The sequence below is a fragment of the Cenococcum geophilum genome (genome assembly GCF_001692895.1).
Source record: "Cenococcum geophilum 1.58 unplaced genomic scaffold K441scaffold_59, whole genome shotgun sequence".
In the NCBI taxonomy this organism is placed as follows: Eukaryota; Fungi; Ascomycota; class Dothideomycetes; order Gloniales; family Gloniaceae; genus Cenococcum; species Cenococcum geophilum.
In genome coordinates, this window is record NW_027137617.1 from 378,402 (window position 1) to 403,008 (window position 24,607).

Here is a 24,607-nt window from a genome sequence, read left to right on the forward strand (position 1 = left end):
TCTGCATCAGTGCGCGACGGTCGCAAACCCATACTCAAATCAACACCTCGCATTTGCATTGCTTTCCCCTACATCTACCATGGCTCTTAACCCACCTCCGTTGAAGCTGTACGATTGTGCAAACTTTGCCCTTGATGATATCAATGAGTTCGCCAAAGGGCAGGGCTATGCGGTATTACAGGTGGTGAGAATGGTGGTGGAAGTCAAGATGCCTCTGCCAAGTATTGGCAGCAATATTTCAGGCTTACAGCGGTCGTGGGGCCTTATTCTTTTAGCACGACTTTGCTGAGGGGTCCTTCGGTGTATTATGGCTTTAATTTGAACTCCACAAGTTGTACTATAGTTGAAATCAAGACTTGATTCTGGTGGTACAGTTATAGAAGCTTCATCTTAAAAGTTTGATTTTCGCGATGCAGATGCATATAAGTCAAACACACGTGATGATCTAACCTAAAGAGGAAGAATCTGAGCCTGTTTAGGCGGGGTGCGCGTAGTAATTAGGGGATGTAACTAGTAGTGGCCTTAATCAATCGGAGAAGAACTATCACCCAAATATTTTTCATTTCACCAACTACATACATGATGTATATTTCATGCTACACTGACAAACTGAGCGTCAAATTCGCCGTTGAGGCGAAAATAAACTAGTGCTCTGGAATACACGCCATTGGTTTATAGTTCCAAGATTTCGTCCCTGATGAGTGGGTCCAGTCTCTCCTTGAATTCTTCCTCACTCATCTCTTCGCCCTCCCAGTAAACTAGGTTCTTAGAACCAGGGAGCTTCTTTGGAGGAATCAGCACATCTCCAATAACTTGAATGACGCCGTCCTTGGCCACGCCATCATGTACTGTAACTTTAGTGAAGCCATTGATTTGGATAGATATGAATGGTCCATAGCGAGTAACATCGACAGCCAGTGAACGATCTTTTAGTGCGGTTGGGAGATCAAAATGGAAGTAGCTCCCTGGCCGTTGCGTTTCTACGTCATCGCTTGTGGCGTCGTAAAATGCATCGGAATAAAGAGTCTGATTGACTACTATGTGGTACTTGAGAAGGGCTTTTAGGTAGGGAGTACCGAATTTGCTAAACAGAAATGCGTTGATCTTAGGGCCAAGTTTCTTGAAAGCGAAATTGGAGGGAGCAAAGAATGTGCCCCCGGTATGTGCGGTGGTATTCATCTTTTCGAAGATACCAGTCTTTTCAAGGCCAAGCGTGAGAGTGCTAAACTCGGTGGGAAAGAGGTCAATGATATTCACAACCTTAGGAGGGGGCAAGATGATGCTGTCGACACCGTGGATGACGCCATTGGTTCCGAACTGAGGGAAATTAATTAGTCTGGATATCTAAAATAACAAACAAGTAAACGTACAAAGTTGAGGCCAACGACTTTGCTGTAGAAGTTAATTGTCAAGCCATGGAAACTAGCTCGGACAGTCAAGCGCTGAGGGTGTCCTAGACTCGAAGGCTCGTAGAGTGTTGGGATGGTGTAAGAGTGCAAGACCCTGCCAGCAGGGTAAAACTCCGGGGAGACATGGTAGAGCAGTAAATCCTTGATAAATTCCTTGGAAGGCTTTTTGCCATGCTTAGGGATCTTCTCAAAAGCTTTGTCGATAGGAGCAAAGACGGTATAATTTGCTTCGGTACCATTAAGTAACTTTACAAGATCATCATCGTCGTTTATTAACTTGGCAAGCTTAGTCGTAAACTTGCTCTTTGCAATTAGCTCGTAAATGGTCATGTTGGGTTTATGATGAGGAGGGTGATGTGGCTTGCGATGGTGGGGAGGTTTATGGTGGGGAGGACCATGGTGCGGTGGGTGTGCTGGCTCCTCGAAGCTATCGTAGAGGTCGTCGTAATAGAGCGAGTCATCCAGCCAGGCTTCGACATCGTAGGCAGTACTGTAGACTTTCTCATAAAGAGTGTTGCCGGCATCAGTGGCGCGAGCAAGAGCATCGTCAATATAGTTCTTCGAGCTTTCGATAATGGTCTTGGCCTTGTCCTTCCACTCGATAAGCTTGTCATGGCATGGACGTTCGGCGTTGGAAATTAAATCCCTGTTTCGGTGAGGTTCAATTTCGATTTTGCTCATTACCTTTTCATCTACCACGACGAAGGAGGCACCTAGGGCGGCGAGCGGAAGAAGATTAAGAAGCCTCATCTTGATAATAGCTAGAGGAGAGTTTGAAATAGGCTTTGATGAAACTCGATAGGATTAGGAAGATGGTTATGCACTACGCAGTATATTCAAGAGACCAAGGCTTTCCGCGGAGGCGGAAAGTCGATGACGAAACGAAGACGAAGCTCCCCACGGCCAACGCAGAAGAGATGAGGAAAGGCTCCAAAAGACAGTTCAGTGCAATAGTTTTCCTGGTGAAGTAGCTTGTAAGTGTTGCAAGTATATGAGGTGACCTCGGTAGAGCAGAGGCGGCTGTTAAAGCATGAAGGCGAGTTGCAAATCAGGCAGTAAGTTGACAACCTGGGACCGCGTAAGCTTCGTAACCTTGTCCTGCCCCACACCCCGCGTCGGCCAAAAAGTCTCCCGGACGCCGATGAAATGATGCGCTGAGTTAATTGAAAGCGCCCAGGAGATGAATTTGATACGCCACAGGTATCCAGCGTGCCAAGTAGGTAGGTAGATACTCACCGCGAGAAGTCAAAAAGCGTGGAAGTCTTCGAACTTATCCTTAAATCGGACGCTTCATGGAGAACAGGGGTAGCACGCGCGCACTACTCCTATTACCCCCTGAATTCTCTACGAAGTGTCTGAGAACTTACGGTCGCAAAATCACCAAACTAACTGCCAAACCTTACTGTCTTTCTACGTCTAATTACTCTGAAAATACTACAAGATAAAGCCCTTGAACTTCTCTATATACTACATAGTAGCTATCATAGCTATATTATATAAAAGTTAGATATAGGTAGTTAGTTTAAAATCCATCAAGATACGGTTTAGAATCTAACTCATTTTCTATAATAATATAAAATATATATTGGAAAAGAGATAGTCACTTAAAGAATCTATTATATTAACAACTATTATTATAATTATTATAGTTTATAAAATGGGTAAAAACTAATTTTTAAACCATTTAGTTACTACTAAAGCTGCACTTCGCTGTAGAATTCAAGGGGGTATAGGGAGCAGTACGCACGTGCTCCCCATGAAGCGTCTGATTTTTTCATCTCGATCAGTCACGGCTAAGCCAATCCCCGATTAACGATCAGCGTCGTGCTCCCTGCCGAAAGCCGTTACGTACCTGCAAATGCAGCCAACCCCCACAGGTGCTGCAATATGTCCTGATCCCCAATTCTTCCATCCAATAATCCGAATGCTCTCGGCGGGGAAAGCTACACACGCAACGTGGTAACGCTGAAAGAAGGTAGCAATTGGCTGCACAGTTGCTTCTCAAACAAGCTTGCTAAGCTTGCTAAGCTTTCTAAGCCTTTGACCAAGAATGTGTATCGTTCCAAGCATAACGGAGGTTGTTGTGCTCCGTGAATCCCATTTCTCTCCTGATAGCTACATCAGACCTACGGCATTCATAGCATCACATCCAGACCTTCGACTTCAACCACCTTGCATCTCCTCCTTTGACACTGCATTCCATTCTTTCTCCCAATTGACTTCAATCACAGAGACTTCAAAGACGAGCTCATCAACATCATGGCAGGCCTCGCTCGTCACGTTAGCAAATATTACCCATTGCACAAAAGCTTTCTCTAACGTCTCCAACAGATCGATCCGGATGAGTTGATCAAGAAGCTCCATGACCACCCTTCCCATCGGACAAGTCATCATTCCAACCGTGCCGTTTCTCACACAACACCCTACTCAAGCCGCTACGCAAGCGCTACAGAGCTGTCTAAATTTCGCATTCCTCACGATGGAGCACCAGCAAATGTTGTACATCAGCTCCTCAAGGACGAATTAGATCTTGATGGAAGACCAAACTTGAACCTAGCCAGCTTCGTAGGAACATACATGGAAGAGGAAGCCGAGAAGCTTATGATTGAGAATCTTTCCAAGAATATGTCTGATGTTGATGAATATCCTGCCATGATGAGCATGCATTCTCGATGTGTATCCATCTTAGCCCATCTTTGGGGGGTTCAGAAGGGTGAAACGGCTATTGGAACAGCCACGACTGGCTCCTCGGAAGCTATTCATCTGGGCGGGCTCGCCATGAAGCGCCGCTGGCAGGAGAGGAGGAAAGCCGAAGGGAAGGATACCTCCAACCCGAACATCATCATGGGAGCCAATGCGCAGGTCGCTTTGGAGAAGTTTGCCAGGTATTTTGAAGTCGAAGCTCGAATCTTGCCGGTTAGTGTCAAGAGTCGGTATCGCCTGGATCCCGATTTGGTGAAAGAGAATATCGACGAGAATACCATTGGGATTTTCGTTATCATGGGAAGTACATACACGGGGCATTACGAACCCGTGGAAGAAATCTCTAATATCTTGGATGAGTACGAGAAGAAGACGGGGATCGACATCCCCATCCACGTTGATGCAGCGTCAGGTGGATTCATCGCCCCGTTCTGCGGAAGCGGGGGATCGAAGTGGTAGGAGATATGCAAGTTGTATTTTCTCCGATGGATCTACAACTAACGCCGCATGATAGGAACTTCGAATTGCCACGCGTCAAGTCGATCAACACCTCAGGCCACAAATTTGGTCTTGTGTATGCTGGTGTTGGGTAAGCCTTCAAATTATAACCTAAATCACTTGAGCAAAGGCTTAAACTGACTACGAAATTGAAAAGTTGGATAATCTTCAGAGATGAGCAGTTCCTCCCTAAACACCTAATATTCGAATTGCATTACCTTGGTGGAACGGAAGAGTCCTACACGTTGAATTTTTCACGACCCGGAGCTCAAATAATTTGCCAATATTACAATCTGATACATCTCGGTTTCACTGGCTATCGAGCTATTATGGTTCGTGTGCTGTATGACGCTTGATTTGACTTTTTACTGATAGCTATATAGGAGAATGCGCTTGCCAACGCGAGACTTCTCAGCCGTTCTCTTGAAGCCACGGGCTGGTATCAATGCGTTAGTTTTGTCTCCTGTTCACATTAGCTGTTGATTGATGTCCCGCCAGGTCAGCGACATCCATCGTAAGAAAGGTGATTATGTTTACGAAAAAGGAGAGAAGCCGTATACAGAGGGGCAAAGTAGTGCGGACTACAATGCCGGACTTCCGGTCGTGGCTTTCAGCCTATCCAACGAGTTTAAGAGAAAATATCCTTACGTGAAACAAGTTTCAGTCAGCAATTTGTTGCGTGCAAAGCAGTATATTATTCCGAGTATGACTTGCACAGATCTCTCCGTCATGCCTTCTCCACTGACCTGGTGCAGATTATCCACTGCCGCCAAACGAAGAAAAAACCGAGATTCTCCGGGTGGTTGTCCGAGAGTCCATGTCTATGGACCTGCTTGATAGGCTCATTTGTGACATCTGCGCTGTAACCGAGACGCTAATGAGCTCGGATGCTGTCGATCTCGCCGCCTGGCAGCCGGCATCTGCGAGCATCGAGAAGCAGCACTCGAGCCGTGGCGTGGAATCGAAGAATCGATATCTTGCGAATCGGCCAATGGACGATGGCGTACACCGATCGGTCTGTTAGGTCCTTGTGCGGCGCGGCTTGCAAGGCGATGTGATCCAAGACGGTCTCTACTATGAAAGCAAAGTCTCTAATGCGAGGTGGGGAGCTGGAGGGTGGGCTGGATCTAGGCGGAGGCGCCGATGACGGCGGGCCGGTGGCATTGCGGCATCATGAAACTAGAGGCTTACGAGTACACATTTGCCGAGTGTTGATGGTGGTGGTGGTGGCTGCAGACACATTGCCGAGCAACGGATAGTGGATCGTGATCTTCGGGCGTGATGAAACAAGAAAAACAAATATCAAGGAGAGTGTTCCATGCAAGCCTAAACGTAAAATGCGAAAAGCGCCCATAGCGTAGATATAACAAGGCCGACTTTTCGATCAGCCGAAGCTAGCGCTATGCTCTTTTTCTAAGTTCCATCGAAGGCCCCAACGAAGCACCATGATCGGCTTCACAAGCGCAGGTCAGAGGCAAGGCCCCTGTTTGCCCGCAACTCCAACACCCTCGTGGCCACTCTGTGCCACTGGCGCGGAATCCTCCGCATGGGCCATGATATTTGCTTCCAGGGCCTCGGGCTTGGAACAAGATAAGCGAACATGGCGTTCGATCTCCAGATCTGGCATGGCACTTTTTGCCATCGCCTGCGCATCGACACTGCAAAACCCTGCTAAACCCCAGCAGACGTCTCGCATAAGCCGGCCTTTGGGTGTCGTCAGCCCACCCATCGTGGCCTGTCATAGCCCCTTACTCTGTCCGACCACGAAAGCGACCTTGGCACTAGCAATGATGCGTGTCAGCCCACGCCTCCACCCACTAGCCTCGTCGTATCAGCCATTCCAGTGTGCTCTCACGGCCTCTCAGCTCGACGCCGGACGGCTCGCGTTTCTGGCAAGACGCTGCGTTGCCGCTTTCGGTGTCACCTGCAGGCTGGCACCTGTCCGGCAAAGCTGTTTAGCCTGCCGTGGTGGCATCACTCGGCGTTCGAGGAAGGTGGGCGATGCACCTCGTGCCTGCGGTGGCTAGACAGCTAGGAGGATCGAGGCGAGGATATCTTCACTTTCGAGGGAATAGAGTCTGCGCAAGAGGCGGGGGGCGCAAAGGGCTTGACCTACCATGTTAGCTTGACCCGTAGTGTTTTTGATTTTGAGGGCTTGATGGTGCTCTTTAGCGCGGCTGTCAAAGGCCTTCTGCCGTTTCTGCGTTGTCTTGATCCAGGTGGGCATTCTGGGGAATTTTGCCTCTTTTTCCTATTGCGAAAGAGAGGCGCGACTCTCTAAGTCTACTGTTTAAAGACGACGCAATTCCTCCTTTACTCTGTTTTTAATCTACTTCGTGTGCGTCAGGACCTGGGAACATACTAAACATCGTCAATGTCATGACGTTCCATTCTGTTTTCATGCTCTTCCGGACCTGACATCTGCTCTTTTCTTTATTCGTACTCTTATCAGTCTCCAAGTCTCCTGTCTTCATCCTGGAACGTCCAGCCCAAACTTAATCTTATGCTGTCTAGCTACGTTTTGCCTGCCCAGCTTTGCCTCTTCAGCGGCCTAAATAAGCCATCCTAGCCGGGTCAAGGAACCCTGCCTGTCAGCCATGCCAGGCGCATCGCCACCTCTAGCTACCCCACGAATCCTCATTTACATCCTGCGCTACGACCTTCGTCTCTCTGATAACCCCATATTTTACGACCTTTCGCGACTCGCCAAACCCGCACCCACGTACAAAGTAGCCTCAGCGTACGACCCGCCCTCACCACCAATATGCCACTCGCATTCGCCGCCCAAGCCGAGCGCATCAAAATGGACGCAGACGGAGAGAAACGATGTCCCGGCTCTTGCAGAGGCTTTGGGGGTAACCCATCTGCTGCCGTTGTATATTTTCCCCGCGAATCAGGTTGAAGTGTCCGGATTTCTTTCTCCCTCCTCCGACTTAACAGCGCAAAAACCCAAATCACCATACCCAGAAGCCAGAAGTCGTATAGGAAACTTCTGGCGCACCGGCCCGCACCGCGCTGCTTTTATTGCAGAAAGCGTATGGGACCTAAAACAGGAGCTTGAAGCGTTAGAATGTGGAACCAGTGTCGTGGTGAGGGTCGGAATGGTCAGGGATGCCGTGGAGAACATCGTTTCTTGGTTCGCTGGCGAAGTTGATGATGGTGGCGAAAGCGGAGAAAGAAGAGAAGGAGAGCATGCAAAAGTGGTGGGGGTGTGGATGACATCTGTAGAAGGTACAGAGGAAAAGAAGGACGAGAGAGACGTGAGGCAAATTGCGAAGAAGAGGGGTTTCGAATTTAGGGCTTGGATGGATGAGAAGTACTTCGTCGACGAGTGAGTAACTTGCTAACTCTCTAGTATCAACTCCCTTATCCACCAGTGCCTCCTTGTCTTCTATCGCACACGATCCACATCTTATCTTGAAGCCAAACTAACCTCATAATTCTAGCCGTGATCTCCCTTTTACAGATATTTCCGACCTCCCAAACGTTTATACTACGCACCGCAAGTCCCTTGAACCGCTCAGCGACCGCCCCCGCAGCGCCCTTCGCACACCCACCCGTCTTCCGCCCCTCCCCGCATTTATTCCGCCCCAACCCGCACCCTTTAGCATCCCCTCAACCCTGGAGGCCCTCAAATCCGCTCTTCTCGCCCCTTTGAATGCCGATCCTTCTCTCGGGCTCCCCACACCCCCACGATGGCCCCCTGGCGCAGAATCAGCGCATCCATTCACCGGCGGCGAGCGCGCGGCAAATGCTCGCCTCAAGAACCTGATTTCCAGTGGCGCCATGTCACGATACAAAGACACGCGTAATGGGATGTTAGGGACTGATTTTAGCACTAAGCTGTCCGCCTACCTCGCCTTTGGCTGCCTAACGGCTCGGCAAGTCCACTGGGCCTTGATAGACTTCGAGGTCGGCGGTGGCCGCGATGGAATAAATGCCGTGGGATTTGGAAAAGGAGAGAATGACGGGACCAAGGCGGTAAGGTTCGAACTGCTGTGGAGGGATTACATGCGTCTCTGTGCAAGGAAGTTTGGACCTCGATTGTTCCATGTGGATGGATTCCGGGGCGCAGGGACTGAGAGCGTCGAAGGTAGCGAACCGATGGCGGAAACGGAGAGGATGAGTTTCACCGAGGGGGATGGCGGTGGGAAAGTCGGGAACAAAGCTGGTAGTGCGACGTCACAGCCGCAACAAAAGCGCTGGAAGTACCTTGGCAAGAGCAGCGGCGCGGGCGATGATCCGATAAAGACGCGTGACATCTTCGTCAGATTCCTCAGCGGTACGACCGGGATGGGCCTTATTGACGCCTCTCAGCGTGAGCTGTTTCTCACCGGCTACACGTCAAACAGAGCGCGGCAGAATGTGGCGAGTTTCTTGACTGCACATCTAGGAATTGACTGGCGGCTTGGCGCAGAGTGGTACGAGAGTATGCTGATTGACTACGACGCTGCAAATAACTGGGGTAATTGGCAGTATGTCGCCGGTGTCGGGAATGATCCCAGGCAAGGCCGTGTATTCAATCCGGTGAAACAGGCGCTGGAGTATGACCCCAATGGGGATTACGTCAGAGCTTGGGTTGGGGAGCTGAGGAGTGTTAATCTGAGGGGTGGAAAGGATGGAGAGGTGGACCAGGAGAAATTAATGGGTGTTTTCCAGGCCTGGAGATTGAAAGAGACAGAGAAAGAGAAATTAGGACTAAGGTCGTTGGATTGGGTGGAATGGCCTTTAGTACGCATACCATTCTCTATCGGTCGAGTAAGGGGAAATGATGGCGGTGGTGATAGCAAAAGAGGTAGAGGTAGGGGTGGGTACCGAGGACGTGGGAAGGGGCGAGGGTCAAGGAGATCAAGTGATATGGATAAGGCCGGAAGGATGGCTGGAGGTAACGAATTAAATGGTGGAGATGCTTAAGATATAATGGTCGTTTTCTCTGAGCCTTATAGGGTGCTGGGTGTCCTTCCAGGGTAAGCGTTGATTTCAATATCCTTGAGTTTGAGCGATTTCCTGGTGTTGGCGATACTTTAGGATATTCCCGGTGTTAGGTGGTGGATTTTTGAGTACGGAGAAGAGCAGCTCCCCAAGATGGTATTGCATGGCGACAATAATTAAGTTATGGATAGACATGGAAAGAAAAGTTAAATCATACCATTCATATGTTGCTGAGAGACCATCGTAGCGACGTGGACGGTCCATATCTATCGAGACTTTAACAAGATAATGCGACTACATGTGGAAGCACTCCCCGGTGGTTTATCACAAGGAAGGGCGGTTCTGCCTCTATCCATTAACTGCAGTATGATTCTATACGAAATGACGCTGCGTAATTCTAATACACTAGTTGTAAAACCTACTGGATTCACTTGCCCCTCCATGTGGCGAGCCAATTCCAATGGACCAAATGACCTCTCTCCCTCCTCGCCCACCACCCAAACATTAGCGAACTTACCCCCACAGCCCCTACACTTCCAAGCGCTAGCCATGAAAACTGCTCAGGGTGACTCCAGATCGCCGCACCAACATGGTGGCTTAGCCCAAACAAACTGACGAACGCTATCTCGGTCCCCGCATAGGATGAGCGATGATGAGCGGGGACTCGAGCTTGAGCAAGTTGCTGGGTTGAAAGTGAAAAGAGACCACGGCCAAGTCGGGAGGCGGAGAGGAGAAACAGAAGAGAAAGGGTAAGAAAGGGATGAGAAGTCAGTGTCGGTGAGGAGGAGCTAGGAGGGATGGGATAGGCGAGCGTATGTGTAAGATAGTAGAGGAGGGGTAGGGTAGGGGCCTTCAGGAACAATCAATTGGATGCTAAGAGGAGGAATTAGGGGAAGCACGGGAGAGCTTACGAGAGTCAAGAACATTTCAAAGACGCCCCAGAGACCGAGGCGTATAACGCCTGCGTTGACATCGAGCCTCGTATCATCTTTGCGAATTAGGTCGTCCGCATCAATATCAGAGTCCGTATCAGATAGAACCTCCTCTTCACCTTGCTGGGGCACATTCATTAGCCTGTGTGATCCCGCAGATGTAGTTGGGCATAGTCTGCGGACTGCAACCGGCGCTAGGAAGGTACTTCCGATTTCAAACGCAGAGCTTGCTGCTTCCGCTATAGTTACAACTTTCAAGGAGTACCCGGAGTTCAGCAGAAATACGATTACTATTCCGGTGACGGATAGCATAGATGAGTGCAACATGGACATAGTCATCGAAGGGACCCAGACTTCTGTTGAGAAGAAAAGTTTGAGGCTAGGGATGTAGTTATTCCACCAGTTTGAGATGCTGTCTAGCCAGGCTTGGAGTAGCGTAGCTCTAGGAGGACGAGAGAAGGACTACTAAAGTTCTCTTTCAGAATCAAATTCGACAAGTGAAGGCAGTTTGGGTTGCCTCAAAGCATCGCACTGATCCCAGAGCGACCTCGCTGACCAGATTTCCGGGCCCAAACTAATCATATTCGTTGCTGCTATGGCGGCAACGCCGAATCTAACCGATGGAACCACAGAAATAAGGCCTGAGATAGCAATTGGGGCTATGAGTTTGGAAATCATATCGATCATGGCCATGGTGGCGTTGACTTGTGTGAGTGTAAAACGTATAGGCCCAGTCTCAAGCGCCAAAGCAGGGACCCAGTCGCGCTCTATAGAGATCACATTGGCTTTCCGTGCTAGGTTCTCGGAAATACCCAAGGCCAGGACGACGATAAAAATAATTGTTTTGGCTACCTGTCGACCTGAGTCGGGTGTCATGCCGCCGACTCAGTTACCTACTCCTTGACTCGGTCACCGACTCAGTCACCGACTCCCTATTACGTACCCCCCCCCCTGTACCTGCATCTACCTTATGTATATATAGCCTCTTTTTCTTCATAGATCAATCGACACACGAGTTCTTCTTTTCTCACAATCGGTGCACGGACTTCCGATTGACACTACCCCATGCAAAGCAGCGTCTGTTTCATCGCTGGTTTCGTTGGTATTGACATCCCGTATACGAAGTTTGGTTTTGGGACCCTCTACGATGAGAAACCAACCTAGGCAGGAAAACACAATCGCACATCGGTTCACTATGATAGTAGTAAGAAGTGTCCGCAGACGCGATGGGGCTTGATCGATCCACCGGCCCAGAGCAGACGCAAAGCATATTGCGGCGAGATTTATTGTAATGCCACTTGAGGAGTGTTAGCCTGATTGTTTAGAACAGGGTCTCATTAGTAGAAAATAACGCTTACACGAAAGATGCAGCTCTCAGGCCTCCAGGGTATGCGGCAGCGGTAAATAGAATCTACGATGTGGCCAGTTAAGATGAGGCCCTCAAATATTTTAAAAGGCAGATTTAATCACACAGCAGCGAATTCGTATGCTCTTGCATTCTAGGTTGACAGCGTATGACAGAGGTATAATGTATACGCTTGACCCCTATTCATCTCATTCTGATGTCGTTCGTACGACATATCCCGTTAGAGATAGACTTTACCAAAGACTTCATTGATTGGTTAGAGGAATAGAATCAGAAATAAAGGTCAATAATATGGGTTGCATAACGAAGTATGTGGGGGTGGTGAGTTGCATTGCACAGCTGAAGTTATTATAAGAACGTGGCTAGCTTTTGCTGACAGTTCAAGCCACAGCTAATGGACATTGGTTTTTGGGGCGCAACGAAGAAGGCTTGTGAAACGTCGACTGCCCACGCAGCGTCGCTGGGATGCTGACGTGTATGCTGATGATGAAGAATTTAGGGGCTGAAAATACTGTTCAGCATCTTCTTGCATCCTATTGAAAAGCCTTGCTGATCACGCCGATCAAATTTCTCCAATTTGCAGCCAGCCCAAGGCAGGCAGCAACACGTTGGTGACCGTGCCTGGTTTCACATATGATTGCATGTAAGATCTCACTATCGCGAATTAAGTTAAGTTGTGCATCGCCGACTGCACGTCAGTTAGAGTCCTCAGTTATCACCGTAAATCTGAACAGACTTGGGCATGTCTGCGGACGCTTTAAAGACCTGTGGGTACCTAGGTATGACAGCTTCCATGATAGGATTTTAGTGTTGCAGTGAACGGTCGACGTTGCGTAAATGGTGGAGAGACGCCGTATAATTAAAGATTTAGATAGGCCTAACGCAGGTGATAGGGTTGTGACGATCGGCATGGTTATGACGGTTCCTAACAAATTTCGTCTGTGCGCAGTTTTGATGTTCAAAACCGTCATAACACTGCGCAATATCGAGTCCAGCGGCTTCTACGAAAATGGCGCTACTTCACAATTAATACTTACCCAAGTCTCTCAGAAGACGAATTATCTGTAAATTCTTGCTTCTAGAATACTACTAACCACAATGTCTTCCCCCGCTCCTGTTTTATCGGTTGAGTCCCGGACTTACCCAGCACCTCTCATTTTCCCCTCTACCTCCACACACACGCACACTCTCATCGTGCTCCACGGTCGTGGCTCTAACGCCGCCAATTTTAGTACCAGCTTCTTATCAGCCCGCACCTCCTCCAACCATACTTTGCAACAGCTTTTCCCGGGTCTAAAGTTTATCTTTCCAACGGCTAAGAAGCGGCGCGCGGTGCGATATAATCGGTCATGGATAAACCAGTGGTTCGATAACTACTCACTGGAAGACCCCGCGAAGAGGCAAGAACTTGTGTATGATGGGTTGCGGGAAAGCGCGGGCTTCATACACGAGCTGATGAGGTTGGAGCTAGAAATTGTTGGAGCGAGGAACGTGGTCTTAGCGGGATTGAGCCAAGGTTGTGCTATGGGATTACATGCTTTGCTCAGCTTTGAGGGAGATGGGGAACAAGGAAGTGATTCCAGTGCGGGTCCGGAAGGGCACGACGGTTCTACAAGAAACGGGGAAGCCACGCCTCTTGGAGGGTTTATTGGAATGAGCGGATGGCTTCCTCTGGCGCATGACATCAGCGAGGAGGCATGGCCGGCCCACGTTTGCGAGGATGAGGACTTTTTCGCGAATGATGAAGGTCCCAGAGAGGTAGATACTCCTGAAAAAAGACAGATTCGTGCTGCAAACGTCGTTAGGGACATTGTGGACCTCACTGCTTTATCTCCGGAAAGCAACAAATCTCCGTGCTTTGCTCGAACTCCAGTATTTCTGGGCCACGGAATGGGCGATGGCAAAGTTAATATTTGTTTAGGTGAGCGTGCATACAGAATCCTTGAACGGCTTGAAATTCCAGTGACCTGGAAAACATACGACTTCGGGCACTGGTGGAAGGAGCCTGAAGAAATTGATGACATCGTCTCATTCCTGCGAGAGAAAGTTGGGATGCAGATGATGAATGAAGTATGTGAATAGGATCAGAGTATAGTTTACAGGCCGAGAAACAGAATAGTTACTAGTGCTCATGGGAGCTGGCTATTTCTTCGTCCACCAATACGATCTTCGGACCTTCGAAATTCGGAGGGTTTTTCAATTCGCCGGGCTCTGAGCCTTTAGCCCCCAATACGCTGCCAACATGGGCCGTTTATTCGACCAGTTAACCTGACGGTACATTAATACCTAGTGGGTGCGTTTGTGTATTTGGCAACCGACTTGAGGCTCATACACGCGGTACTCTTCTGAGGTTAGTTCTAGCTGGGATGCTGTACTCAACCCCGTTTACAAGACGACGGGAAGCGTCCAAATCAGGACGTCATGTGCTTCCCCGGGTCAACGACTCGCGCAGTAGTATAGGTTCCTATATAGGCTTAGCTACATACAGAGCTCTCGTAGAGCCTTACGCAGAGCCGCGTAAAGAGATTTGTATAAAGCCTTTCTACGTAAAGCTTACATTTAGACATATTCTTAAAGGCCTTATGGACGACTTTGAGTAGAGCTTCATGCAGAGCCTCCCTACATAAAGCTTGGTGCAGAGCCTTACTACGCAGTGCTTTTGTATTTGCGTTCTTTCCTAAAAGCTTTATAGAAAGCTTTATGTAGAGCTTTCGAATCGAATCTCAAGGGAGACACTCACTTGAATACCCCTCCATTGCATAGCCAGTCACCGCGTGGCCGTAGAGCTTCTAAGTCCACCTGTACATAGATCTGGCCAATGGGTGCATCAGGATTCTATTGGGAAACCCTGGCACCAAAGACTTAAGAATGGCGTCAACATATCTCATATTCCACTTTAGTGGTGTGATATTAATAGGTATACATAAGTACCCAGTTGAACTTAAGAGGTCGGGAACGGATATCGCCGTCTGCACCGCCGTGATCCGCAAGCATCCAAGTGGCTTTACTCGGCAAGCATTTAGAAGCCCTCGCTGGAGTCTTAATGATTTCGCCCTGATAGGTCACTTCCAGTTGAAACATTAATAAGTGGTACATTAGCACTTAGAATAAAAGCTTAAGTCATGCCTCTATTGCTCATTAACATAAACGTGTTAGTCGTAGTTATCTACCTATAGTTCTTGGATGCTTCTTGAACGCCACAATACAGACAAAGACTAAAGACAATATCATCGATATGACTGTAATAAGCCCAGTTGTGCGAAAACTGGTGAAGTCAAAGAGATTCTTCTGGCTTCGTTTCACCGCCGAGTGGGGGTATCCGTTTATTCAGATAGGCTTCAAGATCATCGATCTCTTCCGGAGTGGCAGAGTGCGAAAGGCCCCTATAGATATTGCAGTAAGCATGGAATTGCGCATCCAGACAAATTCAGAGATATGCTCGCGTGGTCCACGTACTTATATGTCCTGAAGTCAACATTCCATCCCGCCTCCAGCAGCTCATCCGCACTCTTCTTACCCCACTTATGCTGAACAGTCGCATCGGCATCACCGTGGGCCATAAATATTGGCGTGTTCTTGTTCGGGTTGTTTGCAGGCACCAATTCCTTGAGCTTACTTTGCAGCAGCAGATAGCAGCTCAACCCAAATATGCCTCCTAGTTTATGTGGACACGTAATGCCAGAAATCAGTGACATGGCTCCGCCTTGTGAGAATCCACCAATGACGATGCGATCTGAGGGTATGCCTTTCGAGATTTCTGTATCGATAAGAGAGTGGAAATAGGAAACAGAGCGCATGATACCCGGCTCATCTTCTTCGCGGGAGGCAAGGTCACTGAGTGATTTGATGTCGTGCCATCCTGGCATCTGCATGCCGGAGTTCTAGGATAATAGTTAGCTGGAGGCTTGCTACATGCGAGATAGTCCTGAGGTTATCGAATACTTCCATGAGTACTTACACAGGTGATCGGAATGCTAGGCGCATTTGGGAAGATAAACGTGACTTCGTCAAATTTGCTGCGAAGGCGCCAGTTCTCGGCCAGGAATGTCCTATGCGGACAAGGTTAGTGATGGTTGGAGCACGGAAACAGGAAGAATTACCAGCCAGCACCGCTATCTCCTAGGCCATGCCCAACAATAACAGAAGCCGTGTGGCGTTTGAGAGCAGGTATAATTATAGCTTTAGGGCTGGACATTGCGAGATAATACTGGGGTTATTAAGGGCGTTGAGAGAAAGGAGAAGGTTTGTTGATGGCGGGGAATTCGCGAGGAACTTTGGAGGGAAAATAGCTAAGCTTTCGGAGGGTTCGAGAGGTGGCACAAGAGCAGGGGTTCCTGCAGCGAGGGTCCAAGCGTGCTTGTCAACCGCTACAACTGGTCATTAACTTCCTTCCCACTTCGTCTTCTCTTTCTTTCTCTTCCCTCCACGAATCTAACTTCTTACAATCACCAATTTGCCTCTATATAAGCTGCAATCTCACTTCCTATGAATATTTGTTGCTCCTCCACTTCATCTCGGTCACATCTCTTCGATTTTTCGAGCAAGCTTCAAAGTACCATTTGCTTCAATCCAAACTACTGTCGCTCTCTAGAATTGGCTTACATTCGAACCTTTCGCTATTTCGCTCACACTTTCCGCTTTCGGTAGTTAGCTTGACACATGTCTGCAAGAACAGCCCGTGCTTCGAGAGCGAAGGTCAAATCCTCAGCCCAACCCAAAACTGAACCCCAGCAAGTCTCAAGTCCCCCAGCCACTCCACTGCCTCCAAATCGAGCACCAAATAAGACAAGAACGGCTAGAAGTGAATCGGAACAGCAAACTGAGGATGGACTACGTAAAGCTCAACCGCCTCCACCGAAAAGTTCTGGAAAACGGACCAGAGCACATATTAAGAAAGAAGACGTTAACGAGCTACCACACAATCTTGGAAGTGCACTAAACGGTTATGTACATGGAAGGGACATCCAGAACAACTCTCCTAGGAAGAAGAGGAAGCTCCATACCTCTCAGATACCTCCCAATGCTGTTCAAGATCTCGAAGATGTTAATATTCGCTTCACAAAGTCTAACCCTGTCGCCTCAAACTCTCCTCCTGAAATTCCAAAGAAGTCAAAGAACAGCTCCTATGGCCTGATACCTGGCCAAACTCCTTACCCCGACTGGCCTCATCCAACCCCCTCAGAATGTGAAGAAGTGACTCGCCTCCTCTCTTCAATTCATGGCGAGGTCAAGCCACCAAAGTCAATCCCTTTACCTTCCCTTACCGTCTCGGGCTGCGGTGAAGTCCCTTCGGTTCTCGACGCCTTGATCCGCACTCGTCTCTCTGCCGCCACGTCCAATACGAACTCTTCGCGCGCTTTTGCCGGCTTAGTCTCACGCTTTGGCCTCTTACAAGAAGGGGTTGGGAAAGGGAGCGTAGACTGGGATGCTGTGCGCCGGGCTGACGTCAAAGAGATCTTTGAAGCAATCAAATCTGGCGGGTTGGCGGACGTAAAGAGTAAGGACATTAAAGCAATATTACAGATAGTATGGGAGGAGAATCAAGCACGTCGTGACACCTTCCTCACTTCATCCTCCAAGGTAACCGGGCCCGAAGACGCCGAAATTGAACCTGCAGAAGAGAAGGACGCTGAAGTTGCTCGTGCAGACGAGAATGTGCTCTCTTTAGACCATTTGCATCTCCTATCCAACGACGATGCCTTCAATGCTTTGACTAAGTATCCAGGTATTGGTCCCAAAACCGCTTCCTGCGTCCTACTCTTCTGCCTCCAACGTCCCAGTTTCGCAGTCGACACGCACGTATTTCGGCTCTGCAAATGGTTGGGATGGGTTCCTGCTTCTAAAGCAACACGCAATTCTACGTACGCTCACTGCGAAGTCCGCGTCCCTGATGAGCTGAAGTATCCCCTGCATCAACTTCTGATCCGTCATGGCAAAACTTGTCCTAGGTGCAGAGCGGCAACTGGCGAGGGGAGCGCAGGGTGGGATGAAGGTTGTGTTATTGAGCATCTCGTTACCAGGTCTGGTGGGCGGAAGGTCGGAAGTAGTCTAGCGAAAGAGAAGAAGTCCACGAAGGGAAGGAAGGAGAAAGGGAAAACAAAGAAAACCGTAGATGACGAGGACAGCAGCGAGCTTAGCGAGCTTGAAAGTGAAGATGGTGATAGCGAACCTGGAGGGTTTTGAGGAGATTTGTCAGCTGGGTGTCGAGGAAATTGCATTGGTTGGCAATTACACAGACTAGGATGGGAAGTCATGACTAAGAGCCATGCATTGCATTCCCAAAGGTGATTGGTACTATCTAGCATACGAATCCTCGTAACCATAAGAGCCTTAGAATTCTATAAATTCATCGTAACATTACAATCGAACTCTTCAGACATTTTCCGTCATTCTTCGAAGATCACCCATACGAGCAAAAAGATACGCCTACTCAGGTCAACTGCCAAATAGGGTTCTAATACGCTTACTAGCCAGAGCTACGCAAGGGTAAATCCAGGGGTCTCTTCCTAGAGCCCGTACGAAGCTTCCTACCTACACGAAACTCTGACGAAGGTCTTTACAGAGCTCTTACAAACAAATTAAAGCTCTACAGCTCTATACAGCGGAGTTGGAGGGGGTATCCCTAAAGGTTTGATACAAAAGCCCTGCACGAAGTCGTCTTCTTTAAGACCAAGCCCAAATACAAGCTCTGCGTAGACAGGCTCTAAGCCTAGTCTTTGCATGAAGCTCCTACACGAAATCTACGTAGGGAGGCTCAGTATAAAGCTCTACGTAAAGCTCCACACTGGGGAGGTTCAATGGGATCTCTTTATCAAAGCTTAATAGTTACGGAAGTTAGCGTTAATCCGAAATTGAACAATGAGCGCTGCACCGGCCCCGGACCTGGAATGAACCCCCAGGCCAAGAAGAAGAACCAAAGTGCAATATGAAATGAGAGCGAATATCAAGCCAGCGATGCGGCTTCGCGTGTTGAAAGAGTGGAAGATATTCAGTAGCTTGCCTTCTACTTAACATGACACAGACGGAACACTAGTTGAAGTTGCCCTCGAGCATATCATTTCATCCACTAATGACAAATATGGTACATCGGAAGTTACTCATAGACGCAGCAGGTAGCTGAAGTGTCAGCACATGTTTAGTCCGCCATTCTCCTGATACTCATGTTGGGAATTTTCAGCACAGCAAACAATCATAGGCTTGTACAGTATGATTGCCACTGTTATCCTAGGTCTAGTGATTAGGATCTTCATGCTCGTCAGTAATCGAGGCGCTGCGAAAGGCGACTATGCATACAGGTTATTCACTTGCTGAAACCTTGCATTGGTCAGTACATAAGCTCCGTGATATGCTACTAAGGGACACAATGCGCTGCACGCAACTTTGGCTTTGATATATTGACTGGTCAGGTGGAAGCTCGAATTGCAAAGGCTTTAGTGCCTTGGGTGACGGGGTGATGATGCTTAATTCCTGCGTGCGTCTTTAGCGCATGGAATTCAAAGTTGCGGGTATTGTGTGCTTTAATAGGGCTTAGGCCGTTCACATCTACCTTTTAAATTTCCTGCTAGATTGATAAAGGATAATATTTACCCGCGTGCCATTGTCTCACAGATTCCTCTTCGTGTTCAGGAGTTTGTTACAGGCTAAAGTTGTGGCGGCCACTACTGCAAGGCTTCCCCGAGGCTTTGCTATTTTCATCCCGAACGAACGAACTTAGAAGAAACCATCACGACTACCGCAGCCTAGAGGAGAGCAGAGAGGGTGGGTTGAAGGCAAGAATTGTTGGCTAGTCCCTTATCGTTTCTTCGATACATTCTCCACAGAGGAAGATCGAGCCTGGCACCCCATGGTGGTGTCCAGTCTGCTCTTCCTCTCCTCTGCCTGACCCGTGATGGGCTGCCACGACGACAAATAGATCGCTCTCCGCACAGAGACATCATCATTTACTCAACGCTTTAGTCCAAATAGAGCAGGTCTCCATAAATCATACTCGAGGGAACATAAATAGTTACAGTGAAGTGCTAGAGTTTGCACGTAGTGAGTGCGCACAATAGCTTTCCGGTGGTTAAAGTGTCTACCACAGTTTACTCATTGATTACTTTGCTCTACCAGTATGACTCTAGGGAAGCACCGCCTCCTACCAGCTACTCTGTGGATCCAGCATCCATCAAATCACCGCCGTCAGATATCGTATATAACGCTCGTTTCCCCTTTCGCAAATCATAATCCACCGCTGAGCCTGTTACACCAACATACCCTATACCCATCAAAATGTCCGAAGACGGACCCGCAGGAGACTCTGCACCGTCAGATCTCCCAAAATCAGGCATCAGGCTCCCGGCTGGAGCTCTCGAATCTCTCGTAGGCGCCTTCTCCTGCCTCCTTTCCTCAAAACAAAGCTCTCTCCAAGCTAACGATCCAACCTCCAAATATAGACGAAATCCATCCTCGAGGACGTTCTATATAACATAATCTCTAGTATTGCGCTATCCTCTCACCGCTCCGAAAAAATCCTCCGTATGTCCTCGGCCGCAACCCAAGCCGAATCTGCTGCTGTATCGCATCTCGACTCACAGCCGCCACCTCCGAAGGGAGCCCCACCACCTCCAATGCCCTCTATGACTTTCAATACCCCAGGCGCCATCTGGGAAAATGGCCGCGTGTCGCTTAAAGGAAATCCCTTAAAAACCACACCAGAGATTACATGTCCACATTGCAAGTTGCCGCGGTTGATGTATCCAATTAGCGGCAAGGGAGCACAGACACCCGATCTTACAAAGGAATATTGTATGTTGTATCCATGGGTACAGCGTCCTGGCCATGATGTATATGGTAATCCATTTCCGACGGATATGGCGAAGAGCAAAAAAGAGCGCGAATTAATGCGGCAGCAACTCAAGAATGCGGAAAAAGAAAGCGTCGGCACCCCAGGTTCACAGGATGCAGAAAGTGTGGCAGGCGGAGAAGGGGGCGGGACGGGCAAGGAGATTAAGTTAAACACTGGAGGAAAGCCGGCCAGCTACATCCCGTGGCATACATGTCCGAATTGCAAGCGCAGTTTACTTATAACGCGCTTTGCGCAACATTTGGAAAAATGCCTTGGAATTAGCGGGCGTCAGAGCTCAAGGAATGCTATGGCGAAGTTGACTGGCCAAAATGGAGCCGGCAGTGGCACAGGCGTCGCCAATACGCCGTTGGGCAGCCGCATGGGCACGCCAGTTCCTGGTTCCTCGCAAGGTGGCAATATGGGCAACATAAAGGATAAAAGGAATAGTCCGGTAAAGAGGCTCGGACTAGGCGATGAGGATGACGGTGACGGTGATGAGACGCCGGAGAAAAAGAAGAAGAAGAAGAGTTCATATGTCAAGAAAGCTGATCGGGAAAAGTCTAGCAAAGATCCTTCGACCCACAAGGTGAAGCTAAAAACTAAGGACTCAAATAGAGAACAAGATAAAGATCCGGGCTCTTTGAAAAAATCGACCAAGTCTAATGATGGGATTGAGAAAGTTGATGGAAAGAGGGATAGAGAAGACGCCGGGGATGAAGGGCCGAGAAAAAAGGTCAAGCTTGGCTTAAACAAGGAGGGTAGTGTAGCTAGTACTGCGAATAGCGAGGCAGGCAGTAACATTGTTGTCGGAAATGCGACTGGGGGTGGGGAAGGTGGAGGTGATGATTGAGCGAAAGATTCTTGAGTACCTCAGAGAGATATAATGCCTTTTCGCTGGTGGTATCTTCATATGACTGCACATACTACATTTCTCTGGCGTTGGGGCGGCACTCTGAAGGACGGCTTCGACAGGACAACGTCCTCGTTCTTGTCCGGTTGGTGCACTCCTGCGGTTTCCTTGCGGATTTCTAGGGGTGGAGTCCAAGGAGTTCGTCACAGCTACGGCTGATAGCATTAACGGAGGTGGCACATTTGCAGATTTTCTACGACTCCTTGTGTGTATGAGGTTATTATACTTGAATATAGTCAATTTCCCTATTTGCGCCCAATTACTCCTAAAGCTGTTTTAGCAAACCTAACTCAACTGCATAATCCCCGCAATCTCAAATCTTGCCTACTAATTAGTTCGTGGATAGTTTTCCGAAAACTCCTCCAATCCATAAAACCTGTCCCATTGAGACTAACAACTCTTCGTTTATGCGCAATAATTAGCATAATGTATTCCTAAGTCCGCCACCCTAGTGGCAGTCACCCCTTTTGCAACGTTAACTTTCATTTTATATTTATTCTCTATCGAATATAGGAGTCTCCGAGCGCTTCCAATTGTAATCGGTTTCAGTAGTACACGAGAGGCATGCAAGTAAAATTGATTCACTCCACAGAACTTTATTCTTCGTGGGTATAGCAATATTGGGCCGAGTCGCCCGGAAATCCACATATATTAGCGGTACTTGGTCGAGTGTGAATTGGACACGAGAATGAGGTTACGCTGTGCGGTATTTCTTGTACATCGCGTCATTGGATTATAGGATTGAACTTTCTCAACTCTTTTTACCTAGCTAATGAGCGTGCGGATTTCAAGGTACGAGAGTATTCCATTTAATCCAATACGGACTGCGAAGATGGCAAGACAACAATATGCTACAACAACTCCACTTGTCTCAGAAGTTTCTGCAACTGCCCCAACTCTCGTCACGACCGGAAGACCAACTTCAGCCTTAACATCAATCCCAGCGCCGGAGGCAGTATTACATTCAAATCCTGTTATATATCTGTCAGAAAACCTTATCCCTTAACCCGCTGAAATTCGTCCATTCGTTATCGATAAGAATTGGCCAATTAGATCAACGTAATCGACCGTACGCGTTGTTTGGATTCGTGTGTTCTGCACAGACCACATACTCCATGGACTCCAGCGGGTTAAGGGATAGTAAAGTTAATAAGACTTACTAAATCTGACCTTAATCTAATGTACGCTAAGCAGCACCAATTAAAAGACCACAAGATGCAACTGTACTGTTCCGAGAACGCCAGCTTAGACACCAAACCTCTGAAGGGTCTGGTAAAGTGAGTTTGGCCCAGGCGGCTGAGGCAACGCTCGTTTTTGCACAAGAGGAAGCGGGTACAGCCGTATGCATCTCCCCGCAAGGCTTGATTATGACGTGCTCCCATTGTGTAGCTGAGAACCCTGAGGGGTCTGATTGGGCGGAGCATAAGTGGATGCTCTTTGCTTCGGGTCAAATTGTTCAAGCTAAATGTGTAGCGTGAGATCCGAAGAGAGATCTGGCTCTTTTATAAATCACCGCAGCGCAATTACTACCACAACCGTAAGAAGCATCCCCTTTAGCGCTCACACTTAGTATCTCTTCGTTTCCATTCATATCTGTAGCTGAATACCCTCCGCCTCTCCGTGCGACATTGATATGTATTGGCCATCCAGGAAGTGAGGATCTCGAAGTTTCCCGTCCCAGTATCAAGACAGGCTATGATGTGTTGCATATAAGTACTGGCCTATCCCGCGGATATGCCTCAGGCCAGGATGCACAGGACAATTTGGAAATAGGTGCGTTAACGCACGACTGCTGGACATATTGGGGCCACAGTGGCGCTCCGCTTGTTGAGACCTCCACTGGCTGTCTTGTAGGCAGGGTTGTCGATGATGAATGAATGAATAAATAGGCCCAATATCGCATTCAATTCATAAGCCGACCAAAATATCACGATATGAATGAATAATCGCGATATTTTAGATATAGGCGGTATCACTAGTCTTGGAATAGTGGGGGGTACTAAGTCGATAGGGCCGATGTCTCCCTAGAGGCCTCCACCCCCTTCCACCCCCCCTCTACCCCCCTAAACATTCACCAGTAGCTCTCCCCTCTAGCCTCACACAACTCGTCCTTTTACCCACGACTTTAAGCACTCCGACGGCTTAATATTTACTAGCCCAAGCCTCTATATATATTCATAATTTTATAAATATTCATTTATAAGGGCTGGCAAAATATTCAATCATTATCACTCCTTATGAATGAATATATCGTTATAAAGCAATGAATAAAAATATCATCGACAACCCTGCTTGTAGGATATCATTCTTCATGGGATGAGGATACTGGGATGCGGCATGGGATATCCCTAGAAGCCATACAACAGTTCATGCAGCATTTCATAACGACAAAGAATGAAGAAGTTCAGGTGCTACATGTCAGATAGTTCCAGGTTCCAATGCTATCTGGTAAGACGTTTAGAATTTTACTAAAAGCGAGTACTAAGTTATATACGACGTTACTCCCCCTGGGGGGAAGGGGGCAGACCTGAGATAGGAAGCTTAGGAAAGCCACATTATCCCTTCCCACGCTGGCGTCCACAGCTTGCGCCAAGCCTATGAACATCAGTATCAGAGCCAAGTTTTCAGTTAAACGAGAGCCATTAGCTAAACCCTTATCGATGAGCGCGGACGTAAACCAGCGTGGGAATGAATAGAGATTTATTATCTTATAAATCAGGCGCTCCGTAGTAGAATTAACTAAACTTAGTTAGGTTAGCACGTGCTTAGTTATGGGGCAGGATACACTTATATATTGTAAGAGGCCAGCCTAACCGGAACGTATAATTATCTAATCGACAGTGTCACCGGTAAGTAGAAGGTAAGTTAAAGGTAAGTTAAAGGTAGAATAAGTTTCACGTATTAAAGGACAAATACTTCTAACCACTTTTATTTAGAGACTAATTGCTAGTTCTTCTCTAGAGGGGAACCAACTTCCTATATGTTTCTTCTAAGACGCTAGTAAAACCTTTCGCCCCTAACCTGTCTAACTGT

At 48.2% G+C, this 24,607-nt stretch overlaps 12 protein-coding genes across 12 annotated transcripts; 9 read left to right on the forward strand and 3 right to left on the reverse strand.

Annotated features, from left to right (window-relative positions):
• Nucleotides 1-46: 46 nt before the first annotated feature.
• Nucleotides 47-367, forward strand: K441DRAFT_668003 (uncharacterized protein). The gene has a single exon (XM_067649930.1). The coding sequence runs from the start codon at nucleotides 80-82 to the stop codon at nucleotides 287-289; it is 210 nt and encodes a 69-aa protein (XP_067498679.1). The 5' UTR covers nucleotides 47-79; the 3' UTR covers nucleotides 290-367.
• A 305-nt stretch (nucleotides 368-672) lies between these two features.
• On the reverse strand, nucleotides 673-2,090 carry K441DRAFT_584978 (FAS1 domain-containing protein; the record flags this gene model as incomplete). Its single annotated transcript, XM_067644560.1, has 2 exons — nucleotides 673-1,317; nucleotides 1,371-2,090. The coding sequence occupies 2 exons, from the start codon at nucleotides 2,088-2,090 to the stop codon at nucleotides 673-675; spliced, it is 1,365 nt and encodes a 454-aa protein (XP_067498680.1).
• Nucleotides 2,091-3,668: 1,578 nt separating this feature from the next.
• K441DRAFT_585173 (glutamate decarboxylase) lies at nucleotides 3,669-5,634 on the forward strand (the record flags this gene model as incomplete). The annotated part of the gene is made up of 7 exons (XM_067644567.1): nucleotides 3,669-3,689; nucleotides 3,741-4,567; nucleotides 4,627-4,701; nucleotides 4,768-4,942; nucleotides 4,994-5,059; nucleotides 5,109-5,313; nucleotides 5,366-5,634. 7 exons carry the CDS (start codon nucleotides 3,669-3,671, stop codon nucleotides 5,632-5,634), a joined length of 1,638 nt encoding a protein of 545 aa, XP_067498681.1.
• A 131-nt stretch (nucleotides 5,635-5,765) lies between these two features.
• K441DRAFT_285499 (uncharacterized protein) lies at nucleotides 5,766-6,922 on the forward strand. Its single transcript, XM_067640956.1, has one exon. The coding sequence runs from the start codon at nucleotides 6,056-6,058 to the stop codon at nucleotides 6,635-6,637; it is 582 nt and encodes a 193-aa protein (XP_067498682.1). The 5' UTR covers nucleotides 5,766-6,055; the 3' UTR covers nucleotides 6,638-6,922.
• A 285-nt stretch (nucleotides 6,923-7,207) lies between these two features.
• K441DRAFT_619992 (cryptochrome) lies at nucleotides 7,208-9,754 on the forward strand (the record flags this gene model as incomplete). The annotated part of the gene is made up of 2 exons (XM_067645902.1): nucleotides 7,208-7,941; nucleotides 8,057-9,754. 2 exons carry the CDS (start codon nucleotides 7,208-7,210, stop codon nucleotides 9,522-9,524), a joined length of 2,202 nt encoding a protein of 733 aa, XP_067498683.1. The 3' UTR covers nucleotides 9,525-9,754.
• A 215-nt stretch (nucleotides 9,755-9,969) lies between these two features.
• K441DRAFT_735861 (uncharacterized protein) lies at nucleotides 9,970-11,426 on the reverse strand (the record flags this gene model as incomplete). The annotated part of the gene is made up of 3 exons (XM_067654300.1): nucleotides 10,941-11,426; nucleotides 10,454-10,886; nucleotides 9,970-10,392 (listed from the first exon to the last, which is right to left on the reverse strand). Exons 1-3 carry the CDS (start codon nucleotides 11,348-11,350, stop codon nucleotides 9,970-9,972), a joined length of 1,266 nt encoding a protein of 421 aa, XP_067498684.1. The 5' UTR covers nucleotides 11,351-11,426.
• Nucleotides 11,427-12,815: 1,389 nt separating this feature from the next.
• On the forward strand, nucleotides 12,816-14,290 carry K441DRAFT_668008 (alpha/beta-hydrolase). The gene has a single exon (XM_067649931.1). The coding sequence runs from the start codon at nucleotides 12,939-12,941 to the stop codon at nucleotides 13,920-13,922; it is 984 nt and encodes a 327-aa protein (XP_067498685.1). The 5' UTR covers nucleotides 12,816-12,938; the 3' UTR covers nucleotides 13,923-14,290.
• A 593-nt stretch (nucleotides 14,291-14,883) lies between these two features.
• Nucleotides 14,884-16,096, reverse strand: K441DRAFT_645402 (Phospholipase/carboxylesterase). The gene is made up of 4 exons (XM_067646795.1): nucleotides 15,941-16,096; nucleotides 15,799-15,889; nucleotides 15,297-15,721; nucleotides 14,884-15,223 (listed from the first exon to the last, which is right to left on the reverse strand). The coding sequence occupies exons 1-4, from the start codon at nucleotides 16,033-16,035 to the stop codon at nucleotides 15,115-15,117; spliced, it is 720 nt and encodes a 239-aa protein (XP_067498686.1). The 5' UTR covers nucleotides 16,036-16,096; the 3' UTR covers nucleotides 14,884-15,114.
• A 403-nt stretch (nucleotides 16,097-16,499) lies between these two features.
• K441DRAFT_585119 (DNA glycosylase) lies at nucleotides 16,500-18,023 on the forward strand (the record flags this gene model as incomplete). Its single annotated transcript, XM_067644566.1, has 1 exon — nucleotides 16,500-18,023. One exon carries the CDS (start codon nucleotides 16,500-16,502, stop codon nucleotides 18,021-18,023), a length of 1,524 nt encoding a protein of 507 aa, XP_067498687.1.
• Nucleotides 18,024-20,108: 2,085 nt separating this feature from the next.
• K441DRAFT_690176 (uncharacterized protein) lies at nucleotides 20,109-21,514 on the forward strand (the record flags this gene model as incomplete). The annotated part of the gene is made up of 2 exons (XM_067652363.1): nucleotides 20,109-20,198; nucleotides 20,273-21,514. 2 exons carry the CDS (start codon nucleotides 20,109-20,111, stop codon nucleotides 21,512-21,514), a joined length of 1,332 nt encoding a protein of 443 aa, XP_067498688.1.
• An 858-nt stretch (nucleotides 21,515-22,372) lies between these two features.
• Nucleotides 22,373-22,715, forward strand: K441DRAFT_285597 (uncharacterized protein). The gene has a single exon (XM_067640957.1). It carries the CDS (start codon nucleotides 22,407-22,409, stop codon nucleotides 22,578-22,580), a length of 174 nt encoding a protein of 57 aa, XP_067498689.1. The 5' UTR covers nucleotides 22,373-22,406; the 3' UTR covers nucleotides 22,581-22,715.
• K441DRAFT_690180 (uncharacterized protein) lies at nucleotides 22,690-24,000 on the forward strand (the record flags this gene model as incomplete). Its single annotated transcript, XM_067652364.1, has 4 exons — nucleotides 22,690-22,703; nucleotides 22,857-23,041; nucleotides 23,120-23,424; nucleotides 23,896-24,000. The coding sequence occupies 4 exons, from the start codon at nucleotides 22,690-22,692 to the stop codon at nucleotides 23,998-24,000; spliced, it is 609 nt and encodes a 202-aa protein (XP_067498690.1).
• Between the last annotated feature and the right edge of the window lie 607 nt (nucleotides 24,001-24,607).

What these genes read in the sequence shown, in the direction of transcription:
- K441DRAFT_668003 (XM_067649930.1), top strand. Translation starts at nt 80, where the DNA reads ATGGCTCTTAACCCACCTCCGTTGAAGCTGTACGATTGTGCAAACTTT.
- K441DRAFT_285499 (XM_067640956.1), top strand. Translation starts at nt 6,056, where the DNA reads ATGATCGGCTTCACAAGCGCAGGTCAGAGGCAAGGCCCCTGTTTGCCC.
- K441DRAFT_668008 (XM_067649931.1), top strand. Translation starts at nt 12,939, where the DNA reads ATGTCTTCCCCCGCTCCTGTTTTATCGGTTGAGTCCCGGACTTACCCA.
- K441DRAFT_645402 (XM_067646795.1), bottom strand. Translation starts at nt 16,035, where the DNA reads ATGTCCAGCCCTAAAGCTATAATTATACCTGCTCTCAAACGCCACACG. An exon ending in GGAGATAGCGGTGCTGGCTG is followed by an intron (nt 15,890 to 15,940) that starts GTAATTCTTCCT and finishes TTGTCCGCATAG; the next exon opens with GACATTCCTGGCCGAGAACT. An exon ending in GTTGACTTCAGGACATATAA is followed by an intron (nt 15,224 to 15,296) that starts GTACGTGGACCA and finishes CAATATCTATAG; the next exon opens with GGGCCTTTCGCACTCTGCCA.
- K441DRAFT_285597 (XM_067640957.1), top strand. Translation starts at nt 22,407, where the DNA reads ATGGCAAGACAACAATATGCTACAACAACTCCACTTGTCTCAGAAGTT.